This window comes from Equus przewalskii, chromosome 12 (genome assembly GCF_037783145.1).
Source record: "Equus przewalskii isolate Varuska chromosome 12, EquPr2, whole genome shotgun sequence".
Classification (NCBI taxonomy): domain Eukaryota; kingdom Metazoa; phylum Chordata; class Mammalia; order Perissodactyla; family Equidae; genus Equus; species Equus przewalskii.
This window is the reverse complement of record NC_091842.1, coordinates 42,248,437-42,274,853: the sequence shown is the minus strand read 5'-3', so window position 1 is coordinate 42,274,853 and position 26,417 is coordinate 42,248,437. Positions and strand designations below refer to the sequence as shown.

At 58.9% G+C, this 26,417-nt stretch overlaps 1 protein-coding gene across 8 annotated transcripts in view; it reads left to right on the top strand.

The window, feature by feature from the left end:
* RAB11FIP3 (RAB11 family interacting protein 3) overlaps positions 1–21,730 on the top strand; it is an 81,254-nt gene extending 59,524 nt beyond the window's left edge. For 2 of the 8 annotated variants that reach the window (XM_070567229.1, XM_070567227.1), the window contains 11 exons: positions 1,121–1,270; positions 2,956–3,090; positions 7,093–7,128; positions 11,448–11,541; positions 12,750–12,853; positions 16,012–16,152; positions 18,186–18,267; positions 19,145–19,282; positions 19,552–19,707; positions 19,860–20,000; positions 20,079–21,730. In XM_070567229.1, the coding sequence (XP_070423330.1) occupies positions 1,121–1,270; positions 2,956–3,090; positions 7,093–7,128; positions 11,448–11,541; positions 12,750–12,853; positions 16,012–16,152; positions 18,186–18,267; positions 19,145–19,282; positions 19,552–19,707; positions 19,860–20,000; positions 20,079–20,192 (1,291 nt within the window). In that variant the 3' untranslated portion in view covers positions 20,193–21,730. Of the gene's footprint in view, positions 1–1,120; positions 1,271–2,955; positions 3,091–7,092; positions 7,129–11,447; positions 11,542–11,928; positions 12,854–16,011; positions 16,153–18,185; positions 18,268–19,144; positions 19,283–19,391; positions 19,708–19,859; positions 20,001–20,078 lie in introns of all 8 variants that reach the window. The other 6 variants (XM_070567228.1, XM_070567230.1, XR_011524649.1 and 3 more) reach the window with 5 other exon arrangements.
* The last annotated feature ends 4,687 nt before the right edge of the window (positions 21,731–26,417 follow it).

Below are 26,417 nucleotides of genomic sequence, written 5' to 3'. Positions count from 1 at the left end.
CTGAATTTAAAAGGGTGACTGTTGGAAGGAGTGGTTCCCTCTTGTCTCCGTGTGAGCAGATGAGGGACTGAGGGCAGACAGGGACTTGGAAGCACTCTGTTGCGAGCGGTCAGACGTCCCGAGGTCACCGTCTCAGTTTGCTCGGGCGGGGGCTTGAGAATGCACCAGGGTAATAGCACATGCGTTTTCGTTGCTCCTGGGGCACGTGCAGAAGTCATCGTGGTTCGTCCTGAGTGGCTTCAGGACTGCGCAGTGGACGTGCGCTCCGTGGGCAGGAGATGGGAACCTGCTCAGCTATTGAGCAGCCGTGTGGGCCCCGGGGAGCACAGAGACCACTGCCGTCCCTGACTCGGGGGCACTGGGTGGTCCCTTCTCTCCAGGTCTCGTTCCCTGGATGGCAGATCCTCATGGGGCTTAGTGCTGATGAGTTTAACCTGTCACTGGTGCAGGGGAGCGGCCGTCGGCACAGCTCTGGGAGAGCACAGGGCTGCCAGGCTCGGCTCAGCCTCTGCCAGCCGAGGGGCAGGGGTGGCAGCTGTGCAGCTGAGCCCCCAGGACCCCATACCTGAGCGCCTTGCCTAGCTCCGCAGCCCTGCTCCCTGGAGGGTGAGCACGGAGCGGTGATCTCCCTCTCAGAAGGGCTCAGGTGCCGGCACACCTTCACTTCCCTGGTTGGGAGCTGCTGCTCTGGGTCTTACATGACAGCAGAAGCTTGTGCTCACGTCAGCCGGTGGCTGTGTGAGGACAGTGTGCCTAGACATGGGTCTGCTCTCCAGCTGACGGTCTGCCGTGCAGGGCATTGAGCACTTGCAGCGTGGCTGTGTGAGCCTGTCGTGCTGGGAGAGCACAGCGAACACGAGGCTGCCAAGACTGATTGCGGAATAAAGAACATAAAAAATCTTGCTTTTGAAATCATCTTTTGGGTATGTTGGGCTAAGTAAAAAATGTTAAAATCCATTTCACCTGTTCGTTTCCTTTTATTCTTAACATGGCTGCTGGAACATTTGAATTCACGCGTGTGGCTCGCGGCACATTTCTACGAGAAAGCCCCGGCCACGCCCCCAGCCCTGGGGCTGCCCGCGGGTGAGTCAGAGTGTGTCTTTCTCTTCTGCCCCCGCAGATCCCACCCGCACAGCCAGTCGGTCGTCACGGTGATGGGTGGCGAGGAGCACTTCGAGGACTATGGCGAGGGCAGCGAGGCGGAGCTGTCCCCGGAGACCCTGTGCAACGGGGAGCATGGCTGCAGGGAGCCCACGTTCCTCAGCCCCTGGTAACGCAGCCTGCTCGGTGCTCCCCCTCCCCCCATCTCCCCTCCTTTGCTTGTGAGGAAGTGTCCCTTTGGGTGCATAAATTGGTGAGAGCGCTTGTTTTATTTTCTGTAATATAATTAAACATGCCGCAGTCAGTGTGAAGATTCATACCTGGGTGAAGGCTGGCTCAGGTGTCTCGTCCAGCCGTGTTCCCGGATTTCCGAGGCCTCAGCTCAGGCACGTGGCACGGAGCCCATCGGTTGTGGATCGCATTGCGGTTTATAGGCGACACTGAGGCAGCTTTGTGTGGGTCTGTGTGTGAGAACAGTCACGCTCTGCTCTCTTAGCAAGTTTCATTTATACAAGACAGTGTTGTCAACTGCAGTCACCATGATGGGGCGTTAGATGCTCAGGCCCCATTCCTCTGTAGCTGGGCGTTTGTGCCCTTTGACCTGCCTCCCCAGGAGGCTTTGGCATCACAATCGGTTGTTTGGATTCACATCCCCAAACTGTCCAGGATGTTCTGGCTTTGAATGAACTGAACTGTGGTATCTGGAGGGCGAGGCCTTCCTCACGGAGCTGTTTGCTCCCCGGCTCTCCTTCCCCTCAGGGCTGCGCAGGGAGAAAGCCGTCAGTTGTGCTGTGTCCCGTGGGCCTTGCAGCCCGTCGCTGGGGGCGGCCGTCAGAGGACATGCCTGCCTCTTAGATGAGGAACAGCCTGTCCGCCAGTCTCTTTGTGCTTGGTTCTTGAAATTCTCCATCTTTGCCAACAGCAGAGGCTGAGTATCTTTAAACCGGCGACTGAGAGGTTCTTCTTCACCCAGACTGTCACCTGGGCCAGAGGACCTGGGGCGGGCAGTGCCGGGAGGGCTGCTTGACGGGGCCCCCCTGCGTTCTCCGTGTGCCCTCCCCGAGACTGCCCGCCAGCCGTGCACCTGCATCTCTGGGAGCTGTGCGTGAGCAAACAGCGTGCTTGCTCCGAGCAGCCCTCCCGTTCCGATGCCACGTTCATGGGGGTATTGAAATGAGGGCCCAAGGACCTGGCCTTGCTGTGTTGGTCATCTCTTCCCGTTTGTCTAGTTTGTCCCTGTCTCCTGCCCACTGTTTCACTGTTCGTGTCTCGAGTGTAACTTCTGCGCTACAATTGAGGTTTCGCTTCACCCTTTCTTTAAATTGCACTCCCGCAGTGGCTTCCAAAAGCCCAGGGGCTCTCCTGCAGCAGCTCCTCACCAGGGCCCCAAGTGCCGTTGGAGTTAGAGTGCAGGGGGGCTGGTGGCATTCTGAGTTTCCAATGAGGTTCTTAAAAATGACAGAATCCCTGCTGCCTCATCATCCGCACGTAGCTTTGGTCCTGGCGGCTTTGAGAGCAGTTATAAGATAGTTGCAGCCCAGGAAGGAAGACTTCACGGGACACTGGGTGCTTCACCCCCACAGGGATGTGTTTCTGATGAAGGAGACACTGCGGTGTCCTCACTCACTCCGTGTTAACGAGGGGCTTTTGTTTACCATGAAGCCGACACTGCATCTGTTTCCTCTGAGCACCTGGGTCCTAGAGGTGACGAGGGAGGGGGGCTCATGCAGCCTAGAGGCCAGAGCCACCGTCCTCACAGCCGCTCAGCCGACAATGCTGTTGTCCGGCCCCGCGTCAAGTCACGGGCGGCCTGCGGTACTGCCCTCTCCTGAACTGATGCTCTCCTCTCTCCAGCGCTGACCCGCTTGCTGCAAAGCTGCGCAGCATCCTCACGGATGAGGCTTTTGAGTTTTATTGTAGCCAGTGCCACAAACAAATCAACCGCCTTGAGGACCTCTCTGCTCGCCTGAATGATCTTGAAAAGAATAGGTAATTGACAGAGTGCCTAGCCTTGCTCCTTGTTCAGGGGCGAGGGGACTCTGCTGCCCGCAGCCCCCACCCCGCCAGCTGGCCGCTCTGGTGCCCCCTCCGGAGGCCGGGCCAGTGCTGTGGTCAAGAGGGAAGCGGGCGGACAGCAGACTCCCCTCATGCCCTGCCCTCCCCTGCATGCGCTGAGCCTGTGTTTAGTGCCTGCACGCTCCTTGCTCCTGTGTGCATGCCCAGTCTCATCCGCTGCTCGGTCCCCACGAGTGGAAGCGAGCTTTGGACGCTGTGCGTCCTGCATGGGAAATCCAGCATGTGAAAGAAAGACTGTGCTGGGAAAGAGAGACGTTTTTCATTTTACTGGAAAGATTTCTCTAATTGAGGGTCACGTGAAACAGCTCCGGGAAGTTCAAAGTAAGATTTGGTCGGTAAAAACAGATTTGTAAACAGCTATCAGAAGTGTAGTTTACATCAGGCGTGCATGCTCCAGGTGAGCACCTCCCTGAACTCGTTTGTGTAAGGCTGCCCCAGACTCCGTTACCAGAAGAATCCAGCTTTGCTACCCTGTTTTTAAAACACGCAGCCAGGACCCCAGCACGTGCCTGCTGCCCCCTGCCCTCTGCCAGTCCCTGTTTGGTTTCTTTTTTCCATCTCCCGGTTCTGGTTTGTGTCGAAGCTCTTGGCTTCCCTCTCTAGCCCCTGTACACAGTCGCAGCTCAGGTGAGTGTCCCGGGAGGAGACAGGTCCTTTTGCTGGCTCCTCAGAACTTTGCAAACTCCGGTTATAGAAAGCATTTTTGGGTGGTTTGTACATATCAACATGTCCTTTAAGGATGTCGTTGACTTGGCTGTTGTGTGAGCAAGCCCCTGGGTGGGCCCCTCTGAGGAGGGTCTGGAGAAGAGGCGGCGTGCGACCCACAGAGAGCTCTCATGCTGGGCAGGAGGGGTCACCCGTGCTGATCAGTGATGTGGACTCCTGGGCGGCTTCCTGGAAGAAGGGGCCTTGAATTGGCAGGAGGATATGTAAAAGATGGGAGAAAGTAAACAATCCTGATGGTTTCAGCATGTTTAGCATAGCCTTCTAGAAGCCACTGACCTATCCTGAGGAACCTGCCCCTTTAGAGCCTTCGCTGAGGCCAGCTTGGTGCCGTGGCCGACGGCCCAGTTGTGCCTGCTGTCCTGCCCTAGTTCCAGCTCCAGCACATGTGATGTCTTGATCCCTTTTCCTCAAGTTCTGTGTAACACTCGAAACACAGGCCGGAGTCCAGCAAATGCCCAATGGACCAGGTAGAGAGGATCACGGCGTGCGTGGCCAGTTGGCAGCTTCAGAGGGGAGCCTGGGGGTCCCAGCACCCTGATGAGGAGCTAGAAGTGTGCTTTAGGGGGGCCTCCCAGGGAGATTTGAGGAAGTGTGGCATCTGCTGATTTCATAGACCTGCTGGCCTCTGCTTCAGGGAAAGCTGGTTTTTGCCTCATGTGTGTTTGTCTGGGTGTCGAGTGCTTCAGGAAGATCACTCGACTGGCTGGTGAGGGGTCATTCGTCCTTCCCATATGAAGACTTGCCCTCCTGCTAAGTGGGTCTGAGTACAGGTGTGTCGTCTCGGTATTTGAGAGTAAACTTGGAGACACGCATCTTGTCTCTCCTCCTCCAAGGACTATTGACGTGGAACTGATCTTTTCCCATGTTGGGCACCTGCCCAGGATGGCCATGGTCACCTCTGCTAGGTTTCGGGGGGGATGAGAACAGACTGGGACATGGCTAAGTATGACCAGCATGTCCAGCGGGGTCTCACTTCCAGCTACCCATTCCCTAAGAAAGACTCTGCCAAGGGGTTCCTGTACCATTAAAATCATTACAATCAGGACACAGCTGTTAGTCAGGAAGTTTCCCCCTAAGCACCGAGTTGAGGAGATCTGAATCTTACCTGTTGGTTTCCATAGAATTGCCTCAAAACATGCATTTGGTCATGGTTGGTGGGTGATAAAAAGTGATCTAGGGGCCGGGCTGGTGGCACAGTGGTTAAGTTCGCACATTCTGCTTCTCAGCGGCCCAGGGTTCGCCAGTTCAAATCCCGGGTGCAGACATGGCACCACTTGGCAAAAGCCATGCTGTGGTAGGCATCCCTCGGGTTTTATAGAGGAAGATGGGCATGGATGTTAGCTCAGGGCCAGTCTTCCTCAGCAAAAAAAAGAGGAAGATTGGCAGTCGTTAGCTCAGGGCTAATCTTCCTCAAAAAAAAAAAAAGTGATTTAGTCCACACCATATCTGGGAGCCTTGACACCAGATGTAATTTCTGCCCAGTGAGCCTCAGAATGTGCCGACAGTGTTTTTTATTTTCCAGGTACCTGGGAGCCTCTGTGAAAACAGTTCATTTTGTAGAAATTAAGAAGTCTGCTTTCCCCAGGGGTTTATTTTCAAATTCTAAACCCCATCGCTTTACTGCTGGTCCAGTCCCTGAGAGGTTGATTGGCAAACTGAGTCTGTCCTGTCCCGTGTCTCAGGGAGTCTCAGTGGTCTCAGCATGAAACAGATTTGTGTTAAAATGTACAGTGTCAGTCAAGGTCCAATCAGGAGAGGGGAGCCACTGCGTAATTTGAACATGAAAGTTGAATGGAAAGAATGACTGACTCTAACAGAGATTGGGGTGACAAGGCATCAGCTAGTAAGATAAAGAGGACTCGGAAGAAGGCAGGAGCAGCTGTGTGAGGAGCAGCACCCCCAGGGCTGAGACGGACCCTGCTGCACAGGGCATGGGCCTGGCAGGCTGGGCGGCAGAGATGTCACCATGGTGCCACACTGGCAGGACTTGTTGAATCTATCTTCTAGAACTTGCTGGAAATCTGCCCTCTGGCTGCCGGGAAAGCTGTTCCCTGGGAAGGGTCTCAGCAGAAGCACTCCACTACAAAACTGCCTGAGGGGATGTCGAGGGAGGCTGCTGGCCCCTGGGGGCTGCTGGGCGCCGGCACCCAGCAAGCTGCTCAGGCGAGATTTTGAAGCGTGACTGTCAGAGCCTCAGTTGAAAGCAAGGTGCCACCAGGGAGCCCCAAGAGCCTGCAGTAACCCTTCCTCCCACAATGTCTCCCCAGTGTGCTCAGCCGACAAAACCTCACCTTGCAAAGGGCCCGGATCCATTTCCACAGAACAAGTAAAAAGGATGAATTTTGAGCTGAGAGGCAGTGAATTGGTAACTGGTACAGCATGTATTTCTCCCTAAGTAGACTTTTCTACCCAAACCTTAAGGGAATCACAGGTGTGTGAGATGAGTGAGCTGAAGAGAGATGCAGCCTGTCTGGCTCTTCCAAGTCCAAGACAACAGTCATTCTTGTGCTTGGAGAGATGACTTTATCTTCTTGTAGGTTGAGGCTAATAGTTTAGCAGTTAAATTGGAAAATAAAACTGTGGACTTCAGAAATGAGAGGGAAGGTAAGTTGGGCCCTTTTTGCCACTGCAGATAATTACATCAGACGGACCATTTGTGATGCTCTGTTTTTACTGCCCCGAAATGGCAGTGGGAGAGGTTTTTCAAATCACTGCCAGGCGGGATTTTAGAGTGTGAAGTGTGGGTGCCTCAGTTAAAACCGACAACAAACTTTCGTGTTACAAACAGGCCCGGGTCACATTTCAGGCAGGGGCCTCTGGGGGCCAAGCATTTGGAGGGCAGTTTGGCTTTGAAAGCTTCTGGGATGTGGCACTGGCAGATGGCTCGGACCCAGCGCAGCGAGCTGGTCTGCCTCTGAACTCAGGTCTGGTTGTGGCTCCATCTGAAATTTCTTTGCGGGTGGAGTAATGCCACTTGCTGAGGCCTTGACAAGCCCCTGAGTTGCTCCCGTGTCTCTGGACGTTTTGCTGAGTGGGCCTTTCTGTGCATGGAGCTGCCTCGGGGCAGGGTGGTGCATGCCTGTGGACGCCCCCAGCCCCGTATCTCTCCAGCCTGAGTTTCCTGTTTCCTCCCGTTCCTCCCTGTCTGTTCGCTGACACTATTTTCCTGTTTATTTTGATTTTGCACAGTCCAGCGAAGCGGCTCTCCAGCAAGAAGGTGGCAAGGTAGGAGACCCTTGGTTCCTTACTGAGATGTTCTTCTGAAATGTATTGCTAATCGTAGCTCTTTAAGAACATGTTTAGAAAATACTATCTTCCAAGGTATTTTTTAAAAATTTTGAAAGTCACGTCTCACAGCTTGGGATTGAAAATAATTTGAGGGAATGGATTGTGAAAAGAATTTCCAAAACTTGGGGTTGGGACCAGGCTTTGTAACTGGGAAGTTTACGTTGAAAGTTTTTGGCGCTCCTCCTGGCTTATTGTCTTTACCAAGAGGTCTGGAAAGCGCCAATGGCCCTGCGTGTCCGCAGTAGGTTAACCCACCAGTAGGGAGGGTCAGCGAGGGCCCTGGCCTCCCAGCCCCAGAACATGACGGGGCCCAGGTCTGGGTCTGCTTCCTTCAAAGGCTGTGCCCTCGCTGCCCTGGCTGGTTCCCCGAGGTGAGGAGAAGGTAAAGGAGATACCTAGCTCCGTTTCTAAAGAACGTGCTTTTTTGTGGCCATTTCTTGCTTTCTCTGTTTTGGATACTCCCTAAGGGCTTCCTACAGTGAGAGACAGCTCGTGTATTCATTTTCCCCCCTGCCGGGCTGGCTCTGAGGGCAGGGTTCACAGGGTCTGTGAGGTGCAGCATTCCTCACAACGCATCACTGTTTCCTTTCTAGGGAAGTCATTGCTTCTCCTGGAGGCAGTGATTGCCTTCATATTTTCATTTGCTTCTTCTGTGCTGCTCCCCTGCCTCCACTGCCCAGCCCCTAACAGGGCCGTGAGGGAGCCCTGCCCCTGTCTGGATGTCGCCCCAGGGTGCCTGCCCTCCACACAGGTGCCGTGCAGGCTGCAAGGCTGGGGCTGTGCTTTCTCTCCCACTGATTCCCCTAGTTGTCTCAAGTGTCAGGTCATCTCGCTCTCTGATTTCATCTTCCTTTCTTTATCTCCCTCTTTTTGTCCAGCACATCTTCCCATATCTTCTCGGGAGGTGAATTTTTGGGAACTTCCTGGCTATTTTACTCTGTGGTTTGGCTTGTTGTGGAACTCTAGGTTGGACATCATCCCCCTATAGAGTTTCGAAGGCTTTGCTCCTCATCTTCTAGCACCAGCTTCTACTGTGAGCGCAGATGCTTTCTGGTTTTCCTTTTCCCTCTCCGGAAGCTTTTAAGTGTTTCTTTATCCCTGAGGTTCAGAAATTTTAGGGTGAATCTTGTGAGTCCTTTTTCTCATTAATTATGTAGGGCAGGATGAAAGACATGTTGCTTCAATCTGGAAGCTTCTGTCCCTTAGTTCTGGGGACCTTTCTTGAGCCATTTCTCTGATGCGTCCTCCGCTCCATGTCCCTAACCTTCTGGAGTTCCTACTCGGGCCCCTTGTGTCTCGTCCATACCACCCTGTGCCTCTGCTCTGCTCTGCCTGCTGTGACGCACTGCCAGCTCTTCCTCCCATGTCTTCCCTGGGTCCTTGCCCGGGTCCTGTCTTTCTTGTTAGAGGTTTCCCTCAAACGGCGGGTGGTGTGTCTGTTGGTATGGGAGCGATTGCTTGCACCCGGCACATGGCTGCTGGCAAGCGTGTGGCATGGACAAGACCCCATGTTGGAAGGTCTTTCCTCTGATCCAGCTGGCCGGTTTCCCCAAATGGAGTCCCACCTGTCTGCCAGTATTGGGGAAGCTGCCCTGGACCTCCATGGAGCTGGCCGAGTGTGGGTGCTCTCCCTATGAGCGGGCCCTGTGTCCCACGTCAGGGCTCCGTGGGGTCTAGGAGAGCCTGTCTCTTCCAGGGGAGTGGGGACCACCTCCATCCTCCATCTGCGCTCGTCTCTGCTGGCCCTTTCTCAGGCGCCGGTCCTTCCTGGCTTCTCCTGAGGATCAGCCAGCTTCCAGCGTCCCCTGATCAGCTGCAGTCCTCCTCCCTCTGCTTTCCAGGGCTTGGTGCCTGCGATGCCTCTGTTCTGCTGCCATTTCCTCTTCTGCACTTTGTCCTCGGGGATGTAAACTTTGGTTTTTCTTGTCTTGTCATCTTAAGGGCCTAGCATCCAGAGGAAGCAGAGGTGAACGTCATCAGTCCACCTTCTCCACTTGTTTTCTCCACCTCCTCTTTCAGAAAAGCCCTCAGGAATGTAGTATTAATTCCAGACCACACTTTGATTATAGTTTTAGCATCACTTTCCCTTTCACGCCCATCTTCTACCCCAGACAGGCCACAGCTGGTGAAACTAAGGAAGGTAAAAACCCGGCTGAGTCGTCTGTGCTCAGCCCCCACGTTGGAGATGTGGATGGACCGGGGCCTGCAGCTGTTGGGCGTTGTATCTGCTCGCTCCTTTAAAACACCCTCTGAGAGTTTAACTTCTCTTGACAGACACCCTTGGGTGTAGAGAAGCCCGGTCTGCAGGTACCTGTGGTTAGAGTTCACAGACAGGCTGCAGTCTGTGCACACACATGCATGCAGCTTTCATCTGCTGCTGCCCTTTCATCCTTAAACTGCCACCAGACTTCTAAGGAAACTCGAAACAACTGTTGTCCTTTCCGTGTGCGCGCGGCATGGGGGCTGGACTATGGCTTTGGAGCCACCAGCTCTGGCTCTGTGACCTGGCTGCGCCCAGCCTGGATGGAAATGGCTCTGGGGTTGGTGTGCCTGTGAGGACCCTGAGGCACCGGCACAGAGCTGGTCTCAGGACGGCAGGTAGTGCCAGCAGGGCCGGCGGTGCCCCCTGAAGGCAGGTCCCCGGTCAGGTGGCAGTTCATGTGCAGTTGGGCACCTGCCAGACTTTACCTGCCCCCCTTGGGGGTGGATCAGCATTTCCCACAGCCTCTTCTCCTTGTGTGTCTCCCGAGTGGGAGTGGGTTTACATAAACAAGCCCCCCAGCCCATGCCAAGGAACCTTGGCCTCACATGCTGGGCGCTTGGGGACTACGCACAACCTCCCTGTCCCCAGGTTCAGCCCTCGAAAGCACCCTGAGCCCCTGGCAGGAGCTCAGGGTCGTGTGACAAGTCCCAGGCCAGGCCCCTTCTCAGGGTGGTCTCTGGGTCTGGGGTGGGCAGCTTCCCACCGCAGCAGTGGCATCAGGAGCTCGTGTTGGGGTCAAGGTCATAGGTGTTCGAGAACACTGATCAGACGAGTACACGATGGCCTGTCCACCATTCTGTCTTTGGGTTCCGTGCCCTTCAGGGAATCAGATGAAATCCACCGAAAGGTGCTCCTATGTCCACCCGGGGCAAATGCAGGGGCCTCGCGGTCCCCGGGGTGAAGATGCCCTCTTTTCTGCTCCCGTTGGAACATTTCCGGAAAAAGAATTTTAAAAATGTACAAGCCCAGTCAGTACTAAGAAGGAACTAGAACTTCATACATTTGGTCATGTAGAAACCTGCAGTGTAACTTTTAATAGCATTTTATTGAATTCTTACTCTGTGCTGTGTCCTTATTGGAACTGTTCACATATATAACCTCATTTAAACCTCATAACAGCCTGCATTTTATGGGAGAGTAAGGCTCAGAAAGGGTGAGTGGCTTTCTCAAGGTCACACAGCTGTGAGCATCAGACTGTGGCACTCAGAGCCTGGGTTGGTACCTGCAGACTTCCGGCTCTGCATAAATCTCTAAGAGTTTTACACACTCCAGGTACATTACAGCTGATACAGTGTCACCAAAACTAACAAGGCTGTCGCTAGGGTGACTCTGAACATGTGTTTGCTGAGTATCTGCTAAGGCACCAGGGGCTGAGGAGTGAAGGAAGTAGGCTGTGGACCCGCAGGGGATTTTGGCAGGGCCGTGGGGACAGTGTCCACCTGAGTCCTGGGCTGTGGGACACCCGACATGGCCCATAGGGCTGGAGACCTGTGTCCACTGGTCCCGGTCCTCAGAGCTGCTGCCGCAGAGGACTGTCACACCTGTGTGCCTGCCCAAGCTTAACCCCAAGAGAGACCCTGAGCGAGGCCGCCGGTCTCTTACTGTTACTGCCACAGGGAGAACTTTTGAAATCAAACATCAGGAACGTGTAGGTGACGTTGGTGCAGGAGTCGTAATCTGAGTTACTGTGCCAGGGCCTCGGGGGAAGATGAGGTCGTCTGGTCTCACAGGGAGCGTGACATGGTGGTGTTTTACTGCCTGAGCACAAAGTGCCCTCGTCCCATAAGCTGGCAGGGAGGGAGGCAGGGCTGTCGGGCTCCAGAGAGCAGCCACCAGCTCACCCCGGCCCCTCACTGGTGACTCTGGGGTTTGCTCCTCAGACTGCCCTGGAAATGCTGGTGTTTAAAGGACGCGTCCCTGGCTTTTCCCCCTTCCTTTCCGCCTTGAGTGTGCTGAAGGGCCTGCTCTGGACAGGGCTGTCTCTACTCCACAGGCACCTGCACCAGTCGGGGGCCCTGACCATGGAAGCCCTGCAGGACCCGCCCCCGGACCCCATGGAGGGCGTGGAAGAGGACATTGCTGACAAGGTAGGCCCTGGGAGGGGACCGGAGGGCACCGTGTGGGTCACACAGCCGGTCTGGGGTGTGCCGGCCCAGCTTGGGCACAGGTGCACACTGGGGTGTGCAGAGTGAGTTGCGTTTGGGGTGCCGGTCCCCATCCTGGCTAGCGGCTAGAGCAGGTGGGAGGAGGCAATGGCGCCTTCAAGGGCTAATTTGACCCCCCCCAGCCTGACATTGCCCCGCAGTTTCCTCAGGGCCCAGGGCTGTGGGATGGAAGGGCATTTCCTGTCATACATGGAGGAGTAGCCAGAGGACGGGCAGGGCAGAGAGCACTGTCGGTTCACATTTGACCATGTGGGTTCAGGGTGCACCAGGGCCAGGGCGCCGGATGGACGGGCTTCTGGGTTTGGGCAGGTGGGCATCAGCCTGCAGCGAGCACACCCAAACCTGGGTGGACGGCTGTTCCTGGAGCGCATGGAGCACCTTCTGGGCTGGAGCACTGCGGCCTTGCAACAGGAAAGTCCCAAGCTCCCCAGGGACCTGCTCCAGCAGAGGGGAGAAGGGAAGGCAGGACTCATGGCCCACCTCTTCCCTTCCCCCCACCTCGTCCCGTCCCCCAACCTCTTCCCGTCCCCCCTCACCTCCTCCCGTCCCCGTCCATCTCCTCCTGTTCCCCCTGCCTCCTCCTGTCCCGTCCACATCCTCCTGTTCCCCCGTCACCTCCTCTTGGACCCCCTCTCTACAGCACTGCCAGCACCTCATACTCTGTAGAGCCGTCCTGGCTCTCATGCTTGCCTTCACCCCTCCTCCTCCCTCTGTGGGTATCTGTCTCTCATCTAGTTAGTGAGCTCGCTGAGGAGGAAGGGACAAACCCCGGCCTTTCTGTCCCTCAAGCCCCCTGCATGGGCCACCTCCGTGACTGGGTCTGGCAGAGCAGCGGCCCTGCCTGTGGGACCAGGAGCCTCGCTGCCCTGTGCGCCATTGCGGCCTCACAAGGTGCTCTTGGGACACCTCAGGCCTCTGGGCCCCTGGTGGCATCTGCACTTGTGGTTTTGAGGCCACAGAGTGCTCCCCACCTTATGCCCATAGGGCTGCACCGCCTTGTGTATGGGGACAGTCTCCACAAACGAGGTGGACCCCCCTCCAGACCTGTGGATGCTGCCTCCTGAGCAGTTCACTTGGGGGCGCCCACTCTCCCACCTCCTTGATTCTCAAGCCGCCGTCTTGCTCCCGAGGTTGTTTTCCTGGAGAAGCGGGTGTTGGAGCTAGAGAAGGACACCGTCGCCAATGGGGAACAGCACAGCCGGCTGCGGCAGGAGAACCTCCAGCTGGTGCACAGGTGAGGGCCTCTGGGGCATGACCCTACCCCCCTCATTCTCGTCACCTCACAAGAAAGAGTCTCGGCTGGTGGGGCTCTCACTTGGAGCTGCCCCTCCATCCAGCCCCCGGGAGCCCACTCGGGATGGTGCCACGTGACCTTCCGAGCACGTACGTCCTGGTCTGCCCCGCATGCACAGGGCCCCAGAGGAAAGGGGGCACTGCCTCCCTGTTCAGCAGCAGCGGGGGCAGCACTCTCACTGCCTGCACGGGCACCTGGACTCAGGGCTTGGGTGCAGCAGAGGCCGCACAGGGTAAGGCTTGCTGGAGTCTTGCTTTGTGGGCCTCCAACTCGTGCCCCGCTGTGAAGAGACAGCCCCTACACCACCCCTCCTCAATGCAGGTGCATTCGCTCTGGCGGTGGCTGTGCTCGGCCCATGCCCCTGCCATTGCTCACACCCAGGCAACCTCCCTGAGAGGCGGACACTGCCTCTGTCCCCATCTCACAGATGCCGAAACCGAGGCTCAGGGGCTTAGGTTATTTCCCCGGGCTCAGGGACAGCTGAGGGGCTTGGAGGGTGGGCACGCCAGTGTATCCAGAGCCCCTGAAGTGAGAAAGGAGCAGTCGTTGAGGATGCGGTGGGACTGCAGTCTGACTCCGACTGGGCACGAGTGCTAAGGCAGAGGGAGTCGAGCGGGAGGAAGAGGAACTGCGACGTTTGCACAGAGGAGGGGGCAGCTTTCCTACCCGTGTCTGGCAGAGGTTCACAGAAGCCTGTGGAACCTTCAGCGTTTGGAAAGCAGTCGGCCTCGTAGCCTCCCGCCCGACTTGCAGTGATGCGTTCTGGTGCAGAGGACGCAGACGCAGCAGGAGCGTCAGCTCTCCAGGCTGTGCCGCGTGCAGGGGCACAAAGGGCCCTGCAGGGGCGAGGCCAGAAAGAGAGGCAGGAAGTGCGGCACATATGGGACCCATGCACGACATTCTGTCCTTGCCAGCTGCCGGGGCCTGAGCCTGGCTCTGCCACACACCCCGTGACCTCCGGCCAGGGCTCCGTCCCTCGCAGCCTCCGTGTCTTACCCACGACCCCAGTGGGTGGACTCCAAGCACTCTGAACAGTGCCGGACCCAGGCCCACACGCCTTCACATGGCACTCGCACTGTGGCCTGGCCCTTCCGAGGCTCCCGGGGCCGCCTACCGCGACGTTCCCGTGTTGGGTGGTGCTGACCTTCCTGAGCTGTCCTCCAGTGTCAGCAGGTCTGTCTGCTCTGCGGGTGCAGAGACTCAGAGTGCCCCATCTTACAGCAGGCAGGGCTCACACGTGGCTTTAACAGTAAATACAAGTTCTCTTGGTCAGTCAAGACCCTGGGCCTGGCAGCTGCCTGCCCCCAGGTTCTCACGGGAGGCCTGCCCCGCCTGCTGCAGGGCAGGGTGGCTCGGCCACGTCCATGGAGAGGCTGGGCTCCGGCCGCGCTAAGTGTGTGCTGCACCCGCAGAGACGTGGTTACTCCCGGTCCTTGCCTGGGGAATCTGCGGGGACCGTCAGCCCCTTTCTTGAGCCGATGGTGACGCTTATCCAGGGTGACAGGCATTTATTGGCTTCGCATGGCCGTGGTGGAAAAACCCCCTCGGTGCCTCGCCTGCCCTGTGGCCAGTCCCCAGCCCCCGGTAGCCACATCCAGTTCCTGTGGATGTTTCCTCTGGTGTCTGCCCTCGTTCTCCTCAACAACATGCTTCTGCTGCTGTTTCTAGATGTTTCCCATTTTTAATCCCGTCAGCCCATGCTGCACAGCTATTCTCCTTTTCCTGCCATCCCAGGAATCCCGCACTTTGTGTTCGGTTTTTTATTTTCTGGATTCCACGTTTTCTTCTTTTTGTACTTACTCACTTTCTGAGGAGGATGCCTCTATCCTTGCCCGGGAAAAGGGGCACAGGAGCCAGTTCCTGGAGACCTTGTGTGTCTGGAAATGTGTCCTGTCCCCCACAGTTGACAGCGTGGCTGGGTCTGGCATTCTAGTTGGAGGTAGGGCCCCGGAGCACTGGCAGGCGAGCTCCGTGCCTCTGAGCCGAGCTGCTCCCGGGGCTGCAGCCTTATGCTCCCCCTGCACACAGGCCTCAGCATTTCCTGTGCTGGGCGAGTGGTTTCCAACCTGTCAGTCTGGAAAACGTGTCCCCCGGCTTCAGGAAGATTTCTAGAATTATTTCTCCGTGCAGTTTCTTCCATTTTCTTGCCTATCTGAACTTCTGTTAATCAAACCTTAGACCCTTGAGGCCTTTTCTCTCATTTTCTTTACTTCCCTGTTCTCTAACTCCATCTGTCTTCCTTTTTTATGTAATATTCTTCGGTAGTTTTCTCCTTCACCTTTTCTGTTGAGTTTCGCCTTCTTTCTTCTCGTAGTTCAGCGTCTGAGAGTTCCTCCTGGGGCATTGCTCCCGTCTCGTGGGTGTGGGTCTCACTCTGAGGGGGTGAGTTACAGGCTTTGCCTGCACGACCTGTTTCCTTGGTGGGAAAAGCTCTCCTGTGGTGTCCAGTGGTCTCTAGCCGTCCGTTCACTCTTAGGTGTGAGGTGCTAAAGAGCAGATGAGAAGCCCTGTGTGCATGGACAGCTTGGGGGCATGGGCTGCTCTGGCCGTGGGCTGTGCTGGCCCTGGGCAGGGCCTGGAGCCCTCTGTGGGTGGGTGTGCTGGTCTGGGAGGAGGCCAGAGTCGGGGCCCCCATGTGAGCATTCCCTTTGTCTCGTGTCCTTGCTGTCACCTGCCCTTACCTCTGCCATGGGTAACCTGGGTGTAGCTGCTCTGTATACCAGCTCCCCAGCCTGGAGTGCCAGTGCAGGGTCCCTGGGGTGGGCACCTGGTCGGCTTGTGTCCACACACAGTGAGCAGGCGGTGACTGTGGGTGTAGGCTGGGACGGGGTGAGCTCCCGTCTGAGACCAATGGAGACTGGCCCTGCCGTCATGACCGTGTGTGTTTCTGAAGCCCTGGGTACCCTCAGTGGGGGGTGGAGGCTGTTTGGGGCACGTCCCCTGCTTCAGAACTGCCCTGGACCAGTGCTGCGGGTGGGAGGTCTTGCTGGCCTCCTGGCCCTCCCCCCGGTAGGGCAGGCTCTCTCGAAGTCCTGATGCAGCTTCCAGGCGCTGGTGGGAAGGGCAGAAAGTCTCACCTCCTGCCTTTGCCTCTGCAGAGCCAATGCCCTCGAGGAGCAGCTGAAGGAGCAGGAGCTGAGGGCCTGTGAGATGGTCCTGGAAGAGACACGGAAGCAGAAGGAGCTGCTGTGCAAGATGGAGAGAGAGAAGAGCATCGAGGTCGAGAACCTGCAGGCCAGGTAGGCGGGGCCTCGCGTCCTTCCAGAACAGTAGCGAGGAAATGTAAGGGATACCCCACCTGCCCAGGAAGGTGCGATGTCCAGGAATACGTTTTATTTTAGAAAAAGTGGAAAATCTCTGTGAAGAAAACCATAAAACTCTACTAGAGACCACAAAAGATATGAATTCAAAGACATACGTGGATGTCCGTTTCTCTAAGTCTCTCTCTAGTCGCTGTCATCCCAATCAAAATATCAGTCTTTTTTTAAGGCAACTTGACAAAATTACCTTTATGCTCACCTGAAGGCATGAGCCTCCGATGAGTCAGGAAAAGTCGGGGAGGAAGAAAAAGGGGATGAGAGAGTCTGTGTGAAACACGCCGCGGAGGCCCCAACGTGGTGCTGGGTGCATGACAGCAGGTCCACACTGGAACTGGCTAGGGGGCCATGGCCGTTTACACCTGCAGGTGTGAGTCCTGAAAACGCCATTTATAAAAGAAAACCCACAGACAAGGCATTTCGCTGTCATTGGCAGAGAAATGGTCGAAGGTCATCTTGGAGTTCCCACCTGTTCTCTGCCCAGAGCCCCTCTGAGTGGGAGTGAAGGAGGGCATGTCACAGAGCCCTGTGGGCTGAGCCGTACCTCTGGGATAATTTAGAGAGAGCAGTTTCATGTCTGTGAAGGAGGCCTCCAGTTCTAAACTCATGCTCTCTCCCAGTGCTCAAAGCTGGAAGACACACTTGACTTCAGCCAGGAAGAGCTCCAGGCATTTTTGGAAGTGGGGTGGGGGGAGGAGGCCACAGGCAGAGCTGTCCCGGGTCGTCCTGGACGGGCAGGCCGCCTCACTTGCAGACGCAGGGGGGTTTCGCCACCTGGGATGGCCAGGCCCGAACCACCAGGACAGCAGGTCAGCCCCTTGTGGTGGGCAGTAAGGGGGACTGCAGAGTCAGAGGATGTGAGGATGCTGGATTATGGAAGGATCAAGGGCTCCTTGGAAAAAGGGCTGAGGCTGGAACAGGGCAAAACTCAGTGGAGCCTGGAACATCCCGTGGCCCCAGAAAGCAGGGAAGTGCTCAAGCGCACACGAAGATGGGGCAGGTCACGGGGACACGGGGGACGAGCGGGAAGAATCACCCCTGACCTGAGCCCACAGTTTGACCCCACAGCAAGTGGCAGTGCTGGAGCCTGACCCACGGTGTGAAGGAGACGACTGACAGATAAACGGGAGAAGATGCAAATCTTCCTCACGGAGGATTCCATGGACACATGGAGACGCCCCTCGGGGGAGGGGGGAGGCACGCCGAGTCCTCTCATCCCTGCAGTGTGGGCTGGACTCAGTGACCCTTCCAGAGGACAGAACGCACAGGAAGAGTAGAACCTGACAGAGGAGATGCTGGCAGACACACCTTAACCAGGTGCTGCAGGTCAGCATCGCCCAGGATGAGCCGTGTGGACTCAAGTGCCCCTGACGTGGGGACGAGAGGGGCCTCTCACCTCTGTGGGATTCTTCCCACACCCATGGCCCGCCTAACATGAGGAAACAGACAAACCCAGCCTGCGGACATTCTACCAAATGCAGGAACAGAACTGCTCAACACTGTCAAGGTCACAAAAGACCAGGAAACTCTGGAGACCGCCACAGACCAGACGGGACAGGAGACGAGACGACTAGGTGCACTGTGGTCCTGGGAGGGATCCTGACGGGAGATGGGCCTGGGTGGAGTCCGTGGTTTAGTGACTAGCGTGTCCCAGTGTGGGGGTGTGGACCGTGACAAACACACCAGATGAGCAGATGCCATGAGGAGAACCTGAAAGGGGCCGGGATCCACGGGGACTCTGCACCATGTCTGCACCTTTCCTGTAAACCTAAAATTACCCCCAAACCCCAGTGCCTAGCACTTGAGTGGGTGTGTAAGACCAGGCTGTGGGCATCGGGGTGGCTTCTGTGCGTCCCCAGGTGGCCCCTAGCAAGGTTTCCCAGAAGCTGGACCTCCTTCGCCCTGAGGAGGCACGTTTCCGGGGGAGCGGGTCCCAGCCTTGTTGTGTGTCCTAGGCTGCAGCAGCTGGACGAGGAGAACAGCGAGTTGAGGTCCTGCACACCCTGTCTGAAGGCCAACATCGAACGCCTAGAGGAGGTGAGTTGCTGGCTGGGAGCTCTGGGCAGGCGGGCCAGGCCCCACACTGCGTGGGCACCGAGGTCAGCCAGCCAGCTCAAGGGCTTTCCTCCACCCTCTGCACCTGGTACCTGTTGGGGGATTGAGATGTGCCAAGAGAGGGTTTCCAGAGTGGGGCAGCCACACAGCTGGCTGTTGAGCCTGCAGGGGTACAGCTGGCCAAGTGTGCGCCCACAGGCTGGGGAGCGGTCCTGTTCCAAAGAGTGGGCTGATGGCACTGGGCCCTACTGGGCTGTGTGAGGGAACATGGAAGCTCAGGCCAGCCAGCCCTTTGCTTGAAGGCACTGGACCCCGAGCAGCTTCCTGGCTTTCCCAGGCATCCTTGGGCCCAGAGGGTCACGCTCACGTGAACCCATGCTCCAAAGCCAAGGCTGATGTCCTTGAGGGGCCGACTTCAGCTGGACCTCTCGTGCCCCGTCCTGAGATGTTCCCAGAGGGGCCTTTCCTCCCCCATCCTCCCCTTCCTGCCAGGCGTCCCCAGGAAGCTCTGGACTCTAAGGACGTCCAAGACCACCTGGACTCTGGCTCCTGGGAGTGACTCCCGCTGAGTGGCTGCAGTCAGGTCCTGCTCTTGCACAGGTCCTTCCTGCCCTGCCTCCCAAGAAACAGTCCCCTTGGCCTGTGAGGACGCCCCACACAGGGCACCCCGGACCCACCTGTTGTGTGGAGTCAGTGCAGGTGCTGAGAGCAGTGTGCTCACATGTGCGCACCTCGGCCACGACAGGACAGTCAGACGTGGCCCGTGGATGCCAGGGACCTAGAGACCATCAGGGCAGGGATGGCCAGGGAAAGCTAGGGACAGGGCGGGAGGCGAGGCGTGTTCATGGTGTCCTTCCAGGAGAAGCAGAAGTTGCTGGACGAGATCGAGGAGTTGTCCCTGCGGCTCAGCGACGAGCAGGAGAACAGGAGGAAGCTGGGGGACAGGTTGAGTCACGAGAGGCACCAGTTCCAGAGGGACAAAGAGGCGACCCAGGAGGTAAGCGTGACACCCCGTCCCACAGCCAGCTCCTGAGGCAGGGCAGGGCCTGTGTCTGTGGGCCCCTGGAGGGAGCTGGGGATCTGCAGCCATGCCCCTCGTGTCCTAGACCGTTTTCAGCTGTGTCATGCTGGGCGCGTGGTGGCGTCATGGAAGCGTGGTGTTGTCATCCTCCCTAAGAATGTGGCCAGCCCGCCCCGAGGTCCTGAAGCCGAGGGTGGGCTAGCGCTTGCTGTCCCGGAGCCCCGCTTACCCTGGCTGCCCCGCAGCTGATCGAGGATCTGCGCAAGCAGCTGGAGCACCTGCAGCGCTTCAAGCTGGAGGCGGAGCAGAGGCGGGGCCGGAGCAGCAGCGCTGGCCTGCAGGAGTACCACAGCCGCACGCGGGAGAGTGAGCTGGAGCAGGAGGTCCGCCGGCTGAAGCAGGTGCAGACAGCCAACCTGTGCCCCTGCTGCAGCTCCGGAGGCCAGCCCGGGGAGGGGGGCGTGCGGAGGGCCTGAGCCGGACGTCCTCCCCGTGCAGGCTCAGCCACCAGCGGGCCGCAGCCCCCGGAATGATGCTGTCGTGTCCCCCCCAGGACAATCGTAATCTGAAGGAGCAGAACGATGAACTCAACGGGCAGATTATAAACCTGAGCATCCAGGGCGCCAAGAACCTCTTCTCAACATCCTTCTCCGAGTCCCTGGCCGCAGAGATCAGCTCGGTCTCCCGTGACGAGGTAACATGCCCCCAGAGCGGCCCCCCGCAGGTGCCCGCGGTCCAGACGCCTGGCGCTGACCCCTTGCTCCTCCTGCAGCTCATGGAGGCAATTCAGAAGCAAGAGGAGATAAACTTCCGCCTGCAGGACTACATCGACAGGATCATTGTGGCCATCATGGAGACCAACCCGTCCATCCTGGAGGTCAAGTAGAGACAGGAAGGCCCAGCCCAGGGTGGATTCGGGACTCCACCCAACCCCAGAGACGGCCGAGCCCGACAGGCCCCAGCAGACCGAGCCCAGAGCACACAGCTGGGCTAGGGCACAAAGATGGGGCTGCAGGGGGGGCAGGCACGGGGAAAAGGAGGGGGGCCGGGACTGGAGCCCACAGCAGGTGTGGCAGGCGGGCCTGCCCATGGCTCTGGCCTCCCACTGCCCCCTCCTCTCTGTGCAGAGATGTGGGGACCGTTTCTCAGGCTGGGGTGAGCTCACTCTCATGTGGCAGACCCTCCCGCTGTCCCACCCTGTCAGGGAGGAAAGGAAGGAGGCGGGTCCCAACCAGGTGCTGCCACCTGCACTCACGCAGGCGCCATGACCTGGTGCCACCCGGGCCTCAGCCATACCCAGACAGCGCAGAGGCCCCAGCACCTTACGCCAGATGTGGCGTGGGGAACACAGGCGGGCGAGGTCGGTGCGCGTCAGGCTATGGCCAGGAGCTGCAGGCTCCCGCTCTCCTGGGACCGTGTCCCGCTGGCACTGGCCTGCGTCTCCGCAAGCTGCTCAGGCCCTCCCCAGGCCGGAAGGGCACCTGTGTCCAGCTTCAGGCCCAGGGGTCTCCAGGCCACATGGCTGTTCTCACGGCCGGACCCCAGCTGCACTAACCCTCAGGGGCTCTGACCCTCCTGTGAGGGCTGAGCAGGAGCCCCCGCTCTGAAATCAGGACTTGAGAGTAACCGTGTGGGATGCGCCGTCTGGACGGGTGGATGTCGCCAGCCCCCTCTGCCTCAGGGTGTAGGCGAGGCCGTGGCGAGGGGCTGCCTCCCCATGATGTGGCCTTCCTGGCCTCCTGGTGCCCTCCCCCCGGGCAGATCTCGGTGCCCCTGGAGATGTCCCGGTTGCCCAGCCGGAGTCCAGCTGTCAGGGCCGTTTCCTTTGGGTGTTTGCAGTTGTGAGCAGTCACTGTCCTTCCCCGAGGTGCGTTTCACAGGAGGCCGGGCAGGGCAGCTCTCCAAGCACACAGATGAAGAGCCGAGAACCAGGCCTTCCTGGTGGCTTGGGGGTCCCTTCAGGGAAGCCCTGCCTGGCTCCACGCCGTCCTGCCCGGCGCCTGCACTACAGGAGCGGCAGCGTCTCCCCCGCGACAGCTGCTGGGCCTGCCCCTGAGCCTGAGCACGGCCAGGAGCCGCCGGGTGCTCCGGGTGGGCCGGGATCCCGCACACAGGCTGGCCACTGCTGTGTGCGAGTGCGTGCGTGCGTGTGCGTGAGCGCGTGTGTGCAGGCGTGTGTGTGGCCCCGCGTCCCTCTGTCCTCCACGTGGCCCACCTTCTACACTAAGATTTAAGACGTTGCCTCGCATTGTACATTTTGGGGAAAGCCTTGGGTGTAAATCAGTGTAAACTTGAGGAGAGATTTTTCTATCATGTAGAGTAGGTATTTTTTATAGATTGAAGGTTGATCAATTTTTTAATACTTCCAAGAGAGAAAACTATCGGGGTATACACATGAAATATATATATATGTATGATCATAAATACTGGGACTCTGCTTTCCGCGCCCCGCCACCCGCTGGCAGACATGGTCTGTTTCTAGGCATCCCTCAGTGGTACGTTACTGTCAGCACGAGTTGCCAGGAGACGTTCCACACAGACGCCCAGCACTGACCTGCACGCTGACCCTGCTTCATCCCCTCCAAGACTCTTCTAGGCAGAGCGACAGCAGCCCTGATGTGGAGGGCGAGGCCAGGGTGGTCTCCCCAGACTGAAGCTGCAGCTGCACACACAAAGGCCTGCTCCTTCCTCTGCAGGGCCGAAGGGCAGAGGATGGTGCTGCGGGCCTGGCCTAGACCCCACAGGCATTTGGGGGTTGGAGACCATGTGCCCGACTGAGCCCAGACAGCAGGAGGCCTTGTGGTCAGGCCAACCCCTCCTCGCCTTGGTGTGAGCCCCCCACCACCAGAGGCCCTGGGATGGCACCTCCAGGCTGGACTCCCAGCAGAGTGGCCGAGGGGCACTCCTGGGGTGGGGCTGCTTGATGGGGCTCCAGCAGCCATGTGCTTATGGTAGGCCAGCCAGGCGGAGGGGCAGCAGTGAAAGTCTCTGGGGCTCATTATGAATGCGATGTCCCCATGGGACATGCAGTTGGGGTGAAGGAGGGCCCCACACAGAATGACTAGATGGGATTGGGCTGCAGAAGTGGGTGAGGAGCAGAGCTCAGGTGCCACCACAGGCATGGCTGCCACCAAGAAGGTTCTAAGGGTAAGTGACCAGATTTGATTTGAAGGAGGATTGTTAGCTAAAAGTCCTCAAAACTTGATTGCCCAGCCATCCATAGGAGCAGCAGACCGAGCATCTCCCATCCCCCTCGCACTGAACCACCTGCATGCCAGACACAGACAGGGAAACCAAGGCCCAGGGAGCCCGAGAACCCCACCAGGCAGACAGGGCTGGAGCCCAGGTCTGCTGCCCACTCGGCCCCGGCTGCTGCCCACAGAGCTGATGGCTCGAGGGCCATGACGGGTGGACACAGCCTGGCCTGCAGCCAGCAGGATCCCCCAGGTCTCACCTCAGCTGGGGTGTGGCAGGACTCTCAGGGTCACCAGGGTCAGGCCTCGGAGCCCTGGCTGCTGCTGGGCAGCATGGAGGAGGAAAGCAGGGGGTGTGGCCGTGTCCAAGGCCGAGCTCCTGCCCCAAGCCCCTCCCCACCAGGATGCCCGAGGTGGGGGCGCCCTGCATATGGAACCAGACAGCTCCCCGTGCTCCCAGAGCTCAGAGAGGGCAGCTCCTTGGAGAGGCACGCAGCACCCTCTTGTCAGGTCCATTAGCAGGACTGGTACCCGGCCACCTCAGGGCCCAGTGTTCACCAGGTAGAACCCGTGGCCACGAGGCGAGAGAAGGTGGCATGGTGCTGGGGCCTGGGGGGAGTCTGCACCCAGGGCCTGCTCAATACTGGGGTACGCCAAAGCACTGCCACAGGTTCCTAAGGTTAGGGGTTCCGGGAGGGCCTTGTCTCCAGCCGGGCTGCACTGAGGGGGTCTCTGCTGGCCCAGGAAGAGGCCGGTGCCTCTTTGCTTTGACACCTGCCCTACCTCCAGCCCTACAGCTGTTCGTCTGGAGCCTGCGGGGCCGTCTGCCCAGAGGAGGAGCTGCAAGTGGGCAGGGGGCCAAAGCCAGGAGGGGAGGGGGGAGCTGCCAGTCCCCCCGCTTCATTCCCACCCTTAAACCTGTGGGGGCCTGTCTGCTGTCCAGCTGGCCCCACCAGCAGCTGATGCTGATCCCTGCCTGGGCCCCCAGCCCAATAGGGAGACACAGCCCCCACACGTGAGGAGAGTCCACTGTAAATGCAAACGACAGCTCCTGGCTGCCACCTGGGAAGGGCTCCCTGGGGTGAGGGGGGTGCCCAGGGAGCATGCTGGAGGGCACTGCAGTGGGACCCATGAGGTCAGTGTCAAGGCCTACACCCCCTAGGCCTGAGTGCGCCCCTCCCATGTGGGGCCGTCCACCCCCAACCCCGAATCAGCCTGGCCACAGGCTCCCCACTGGACCCTGCCTCAGGCTGGCCCCTCTCACTGCTGGAGAGCCGCTGCTTGAACGTCCTTAGTCAATTCTGCATGACTCCGCGTGTGGGAAAAGCTGGGAGCACGGCTCCACCCTCCCCTGGAAGGCTGCTGGCAGGTGGGCACGCGGCCTGCCTGGTTCCTCCTACTGTCCCACACACACTGCCCGGCCCCTGGTCGGGCCTGCTCCAGCCTGTCCACACTCTCAGCCCAGCTGCCCCACGTCTGCCCCTCCACCTGCTGGCAGCTCAGAGACTAGGAGATGGAGGCCCAGAGAAGAACCCCCTTTTGCAGAGGGAGATTCGCCCTAAGCTAACATCTGTTGCCAGTCTTCCTCCTTTTTCTTCCTTCCCCCCGCCTCCCGCCCCCAAAGCCTCAGTATATAGTTGTGTCTAGTTCTTGTGAGCCGCCACCACAGTACGGCAACTGACAGACGAGTGGTGTGGTTCCGTGCCCGGGAGCTGAACCGGTCCGCTGAAGTGGAGCACAACGACCTTTAACCGCTAGGCCATGAGGGCTGGCTCAGAGTCCTCCTTTTTTGCCTGTGAGGGCACCTGCTTTCCTTTCTGACCTAGGTACAGGGGTTCACAGAGTAGGTGATTACAGGCCATTCCATAAGATGGGCCAGAGCACAGGCGCGTCCCGCCCTCAGCCTGCCTGCTGGCCTCGGCCCCCGGTGCCTGTCACACAGCGAGGGTCCCTGTGCCCTCATCCACTGGAATCTCCGCTCCAGAGGGCATGCTAGTAGGTCTTGCACACTGCCAGGCCCCAAAGCCAGGAACAGTGTGGGCACGAGGGGGATTTGCACAGGGACGCTGGAACTGTGCCGCCCACCCCCACACCTCCTACCTGTCACCGGCTCTTTCTGCACGGCTGCTCCCCCCTCTCCAGCCTCTCCCCTCGGGGCAGCTAACTCCTGTCTCTTGAGCTGTGAGGATTGTGTCATCCAGCCAGGACGGCACTGGCCAACAGCCTGGCCGGTCGATTGTCACTTACCTTCTGCCTTATAGTTATTTAAATTTAAGTCTGCATGCCTCAGAACATCTAAGAGGACCCCAGGTTGACTCCAGATTCACCCCTCGTCTTCCTGCTCTGGCCAGCCTCCTCCTGCTCCCAACTGCACACACAACCTGTTCCTTCTAGCTCGCTCCTCAGACAGGGAACAGTCTTGAAACTCCTGAGGCCCCCTTCTGGTGACCGGGCTTTCTCCCCGACCATAGACCTTGACCCCTTACTGGGGAGGGCTGGGTGCTCCTGCTCTCTCCTCTTCCCTGTGTAGGGCTTGGCGCCACAAAACTCTGCAGTGAGCAGGCAGGACGCTCGGCCATCAGGTCCCCAGGCTCGACTTCAGCTGTTTCTCTTGTCGGGAGGTTACAGGGCTGTGGACACCAGTCCTGACCACCACCCCAGGCACGCCCAGGCAAAGGGGCTGGGGAGGGAAGGGGACCTGTGGTCACTGAGCCCCCAGTGGCACTCGGCCCTTGACTCCATGCTCTTGTGATTCCGCAGCCACACGTGGTCAGAGGCTGCTAGTCATCACCTTCGTGCAGGTGAGGAAGTTGGCGGTGGGTCCAGTCACTCCACAGCCCTGTGTCCCTACAGGCAGCTTGTCACCGCGGAGCACTCAGGAAGCAGCTGTCTTGGCTGCAGCTAAAGCCCAAGCCCCCACGTGGGGACACAGGTATCCCTGCCGCAGCCTCTAGAGAGTAAGACGAGGCTCTCCTGGGGCTTCAGTGTTGGTCCAGGAGCAGAGCCCTACCCTGTAAGTCTTACTGAGGTCAGCTCAGACTTTCTGGGCACTGGGGCAAACCCCACCCAACCTCCCAAGGGTACAATTCCACTTGATCTCAGGCAGAACTGGACCACCAGACGCTCCCCGGATCTCTGTGAGCGGAGGAGCCTCGCTTCTGGGTTTCCTCCTCCTGCACGGCCCCCACCGTGCTCTGCGCTCAGCATCCCCGGGTCCCTCTCTGCAGCCTCTCTGTGCAGCTGATGAGCCGCTGACGCCGAAGCGCATCCGGGCGACAGGGCAGAGGAGCCCGGAGGAGGGTCTGCCCCGCAGGCGGGCGGCTGCCGGGCGTGCGGACCCTCAGGGCTGCCGAGGGGCAGCATCAAGGGAGGGACGGAGTCGGGGAGGTCATGCGCGGACGCGGCGGGTGCTGCCAGGCCGCCGCGGAGCGCTCCCCTCCGGGCTGGGCAGCACCTCCGCGGAGGGTCTCACTCCGACCCCTCAACGACCCGGTTGGAGCCGCTTCCTCTCGCTGACCGAGGCGAGAACCGAGGCCCAGACCCAGCTCGGCCCCCGAGCCTGGACTCCAGACCGGGAAGCCCTCGAAGGGCACCGAGGAAGAAGACAGGCTGCAGAGGGCCTGGGAGGGGCTAAGGGGTCTGCGACCCGCGGATCCAGGACGGGGACCAGCCAGCCAGCGGGACACCCCTCTCGGCCCGCAGGCGCAGCCGGAAGCGCCGAGAACGCGGCGGACGTGGAGGCCCCGCCCCTTCCTCCGCGCAGGGCACTCTGGGAGCTGTAGTCCCAGTCCTGTCCTCGGCGCAGCTTCTCGGCGTTCCGCCCCAAACCCGGCACGCAGCGCCGCCCGGGGCCCGGGGCTTGGCCATCTCCTGCGGCGTCGGCGGGCAGGGCGGCCAGGGGAGTCGGCGGCACTCCG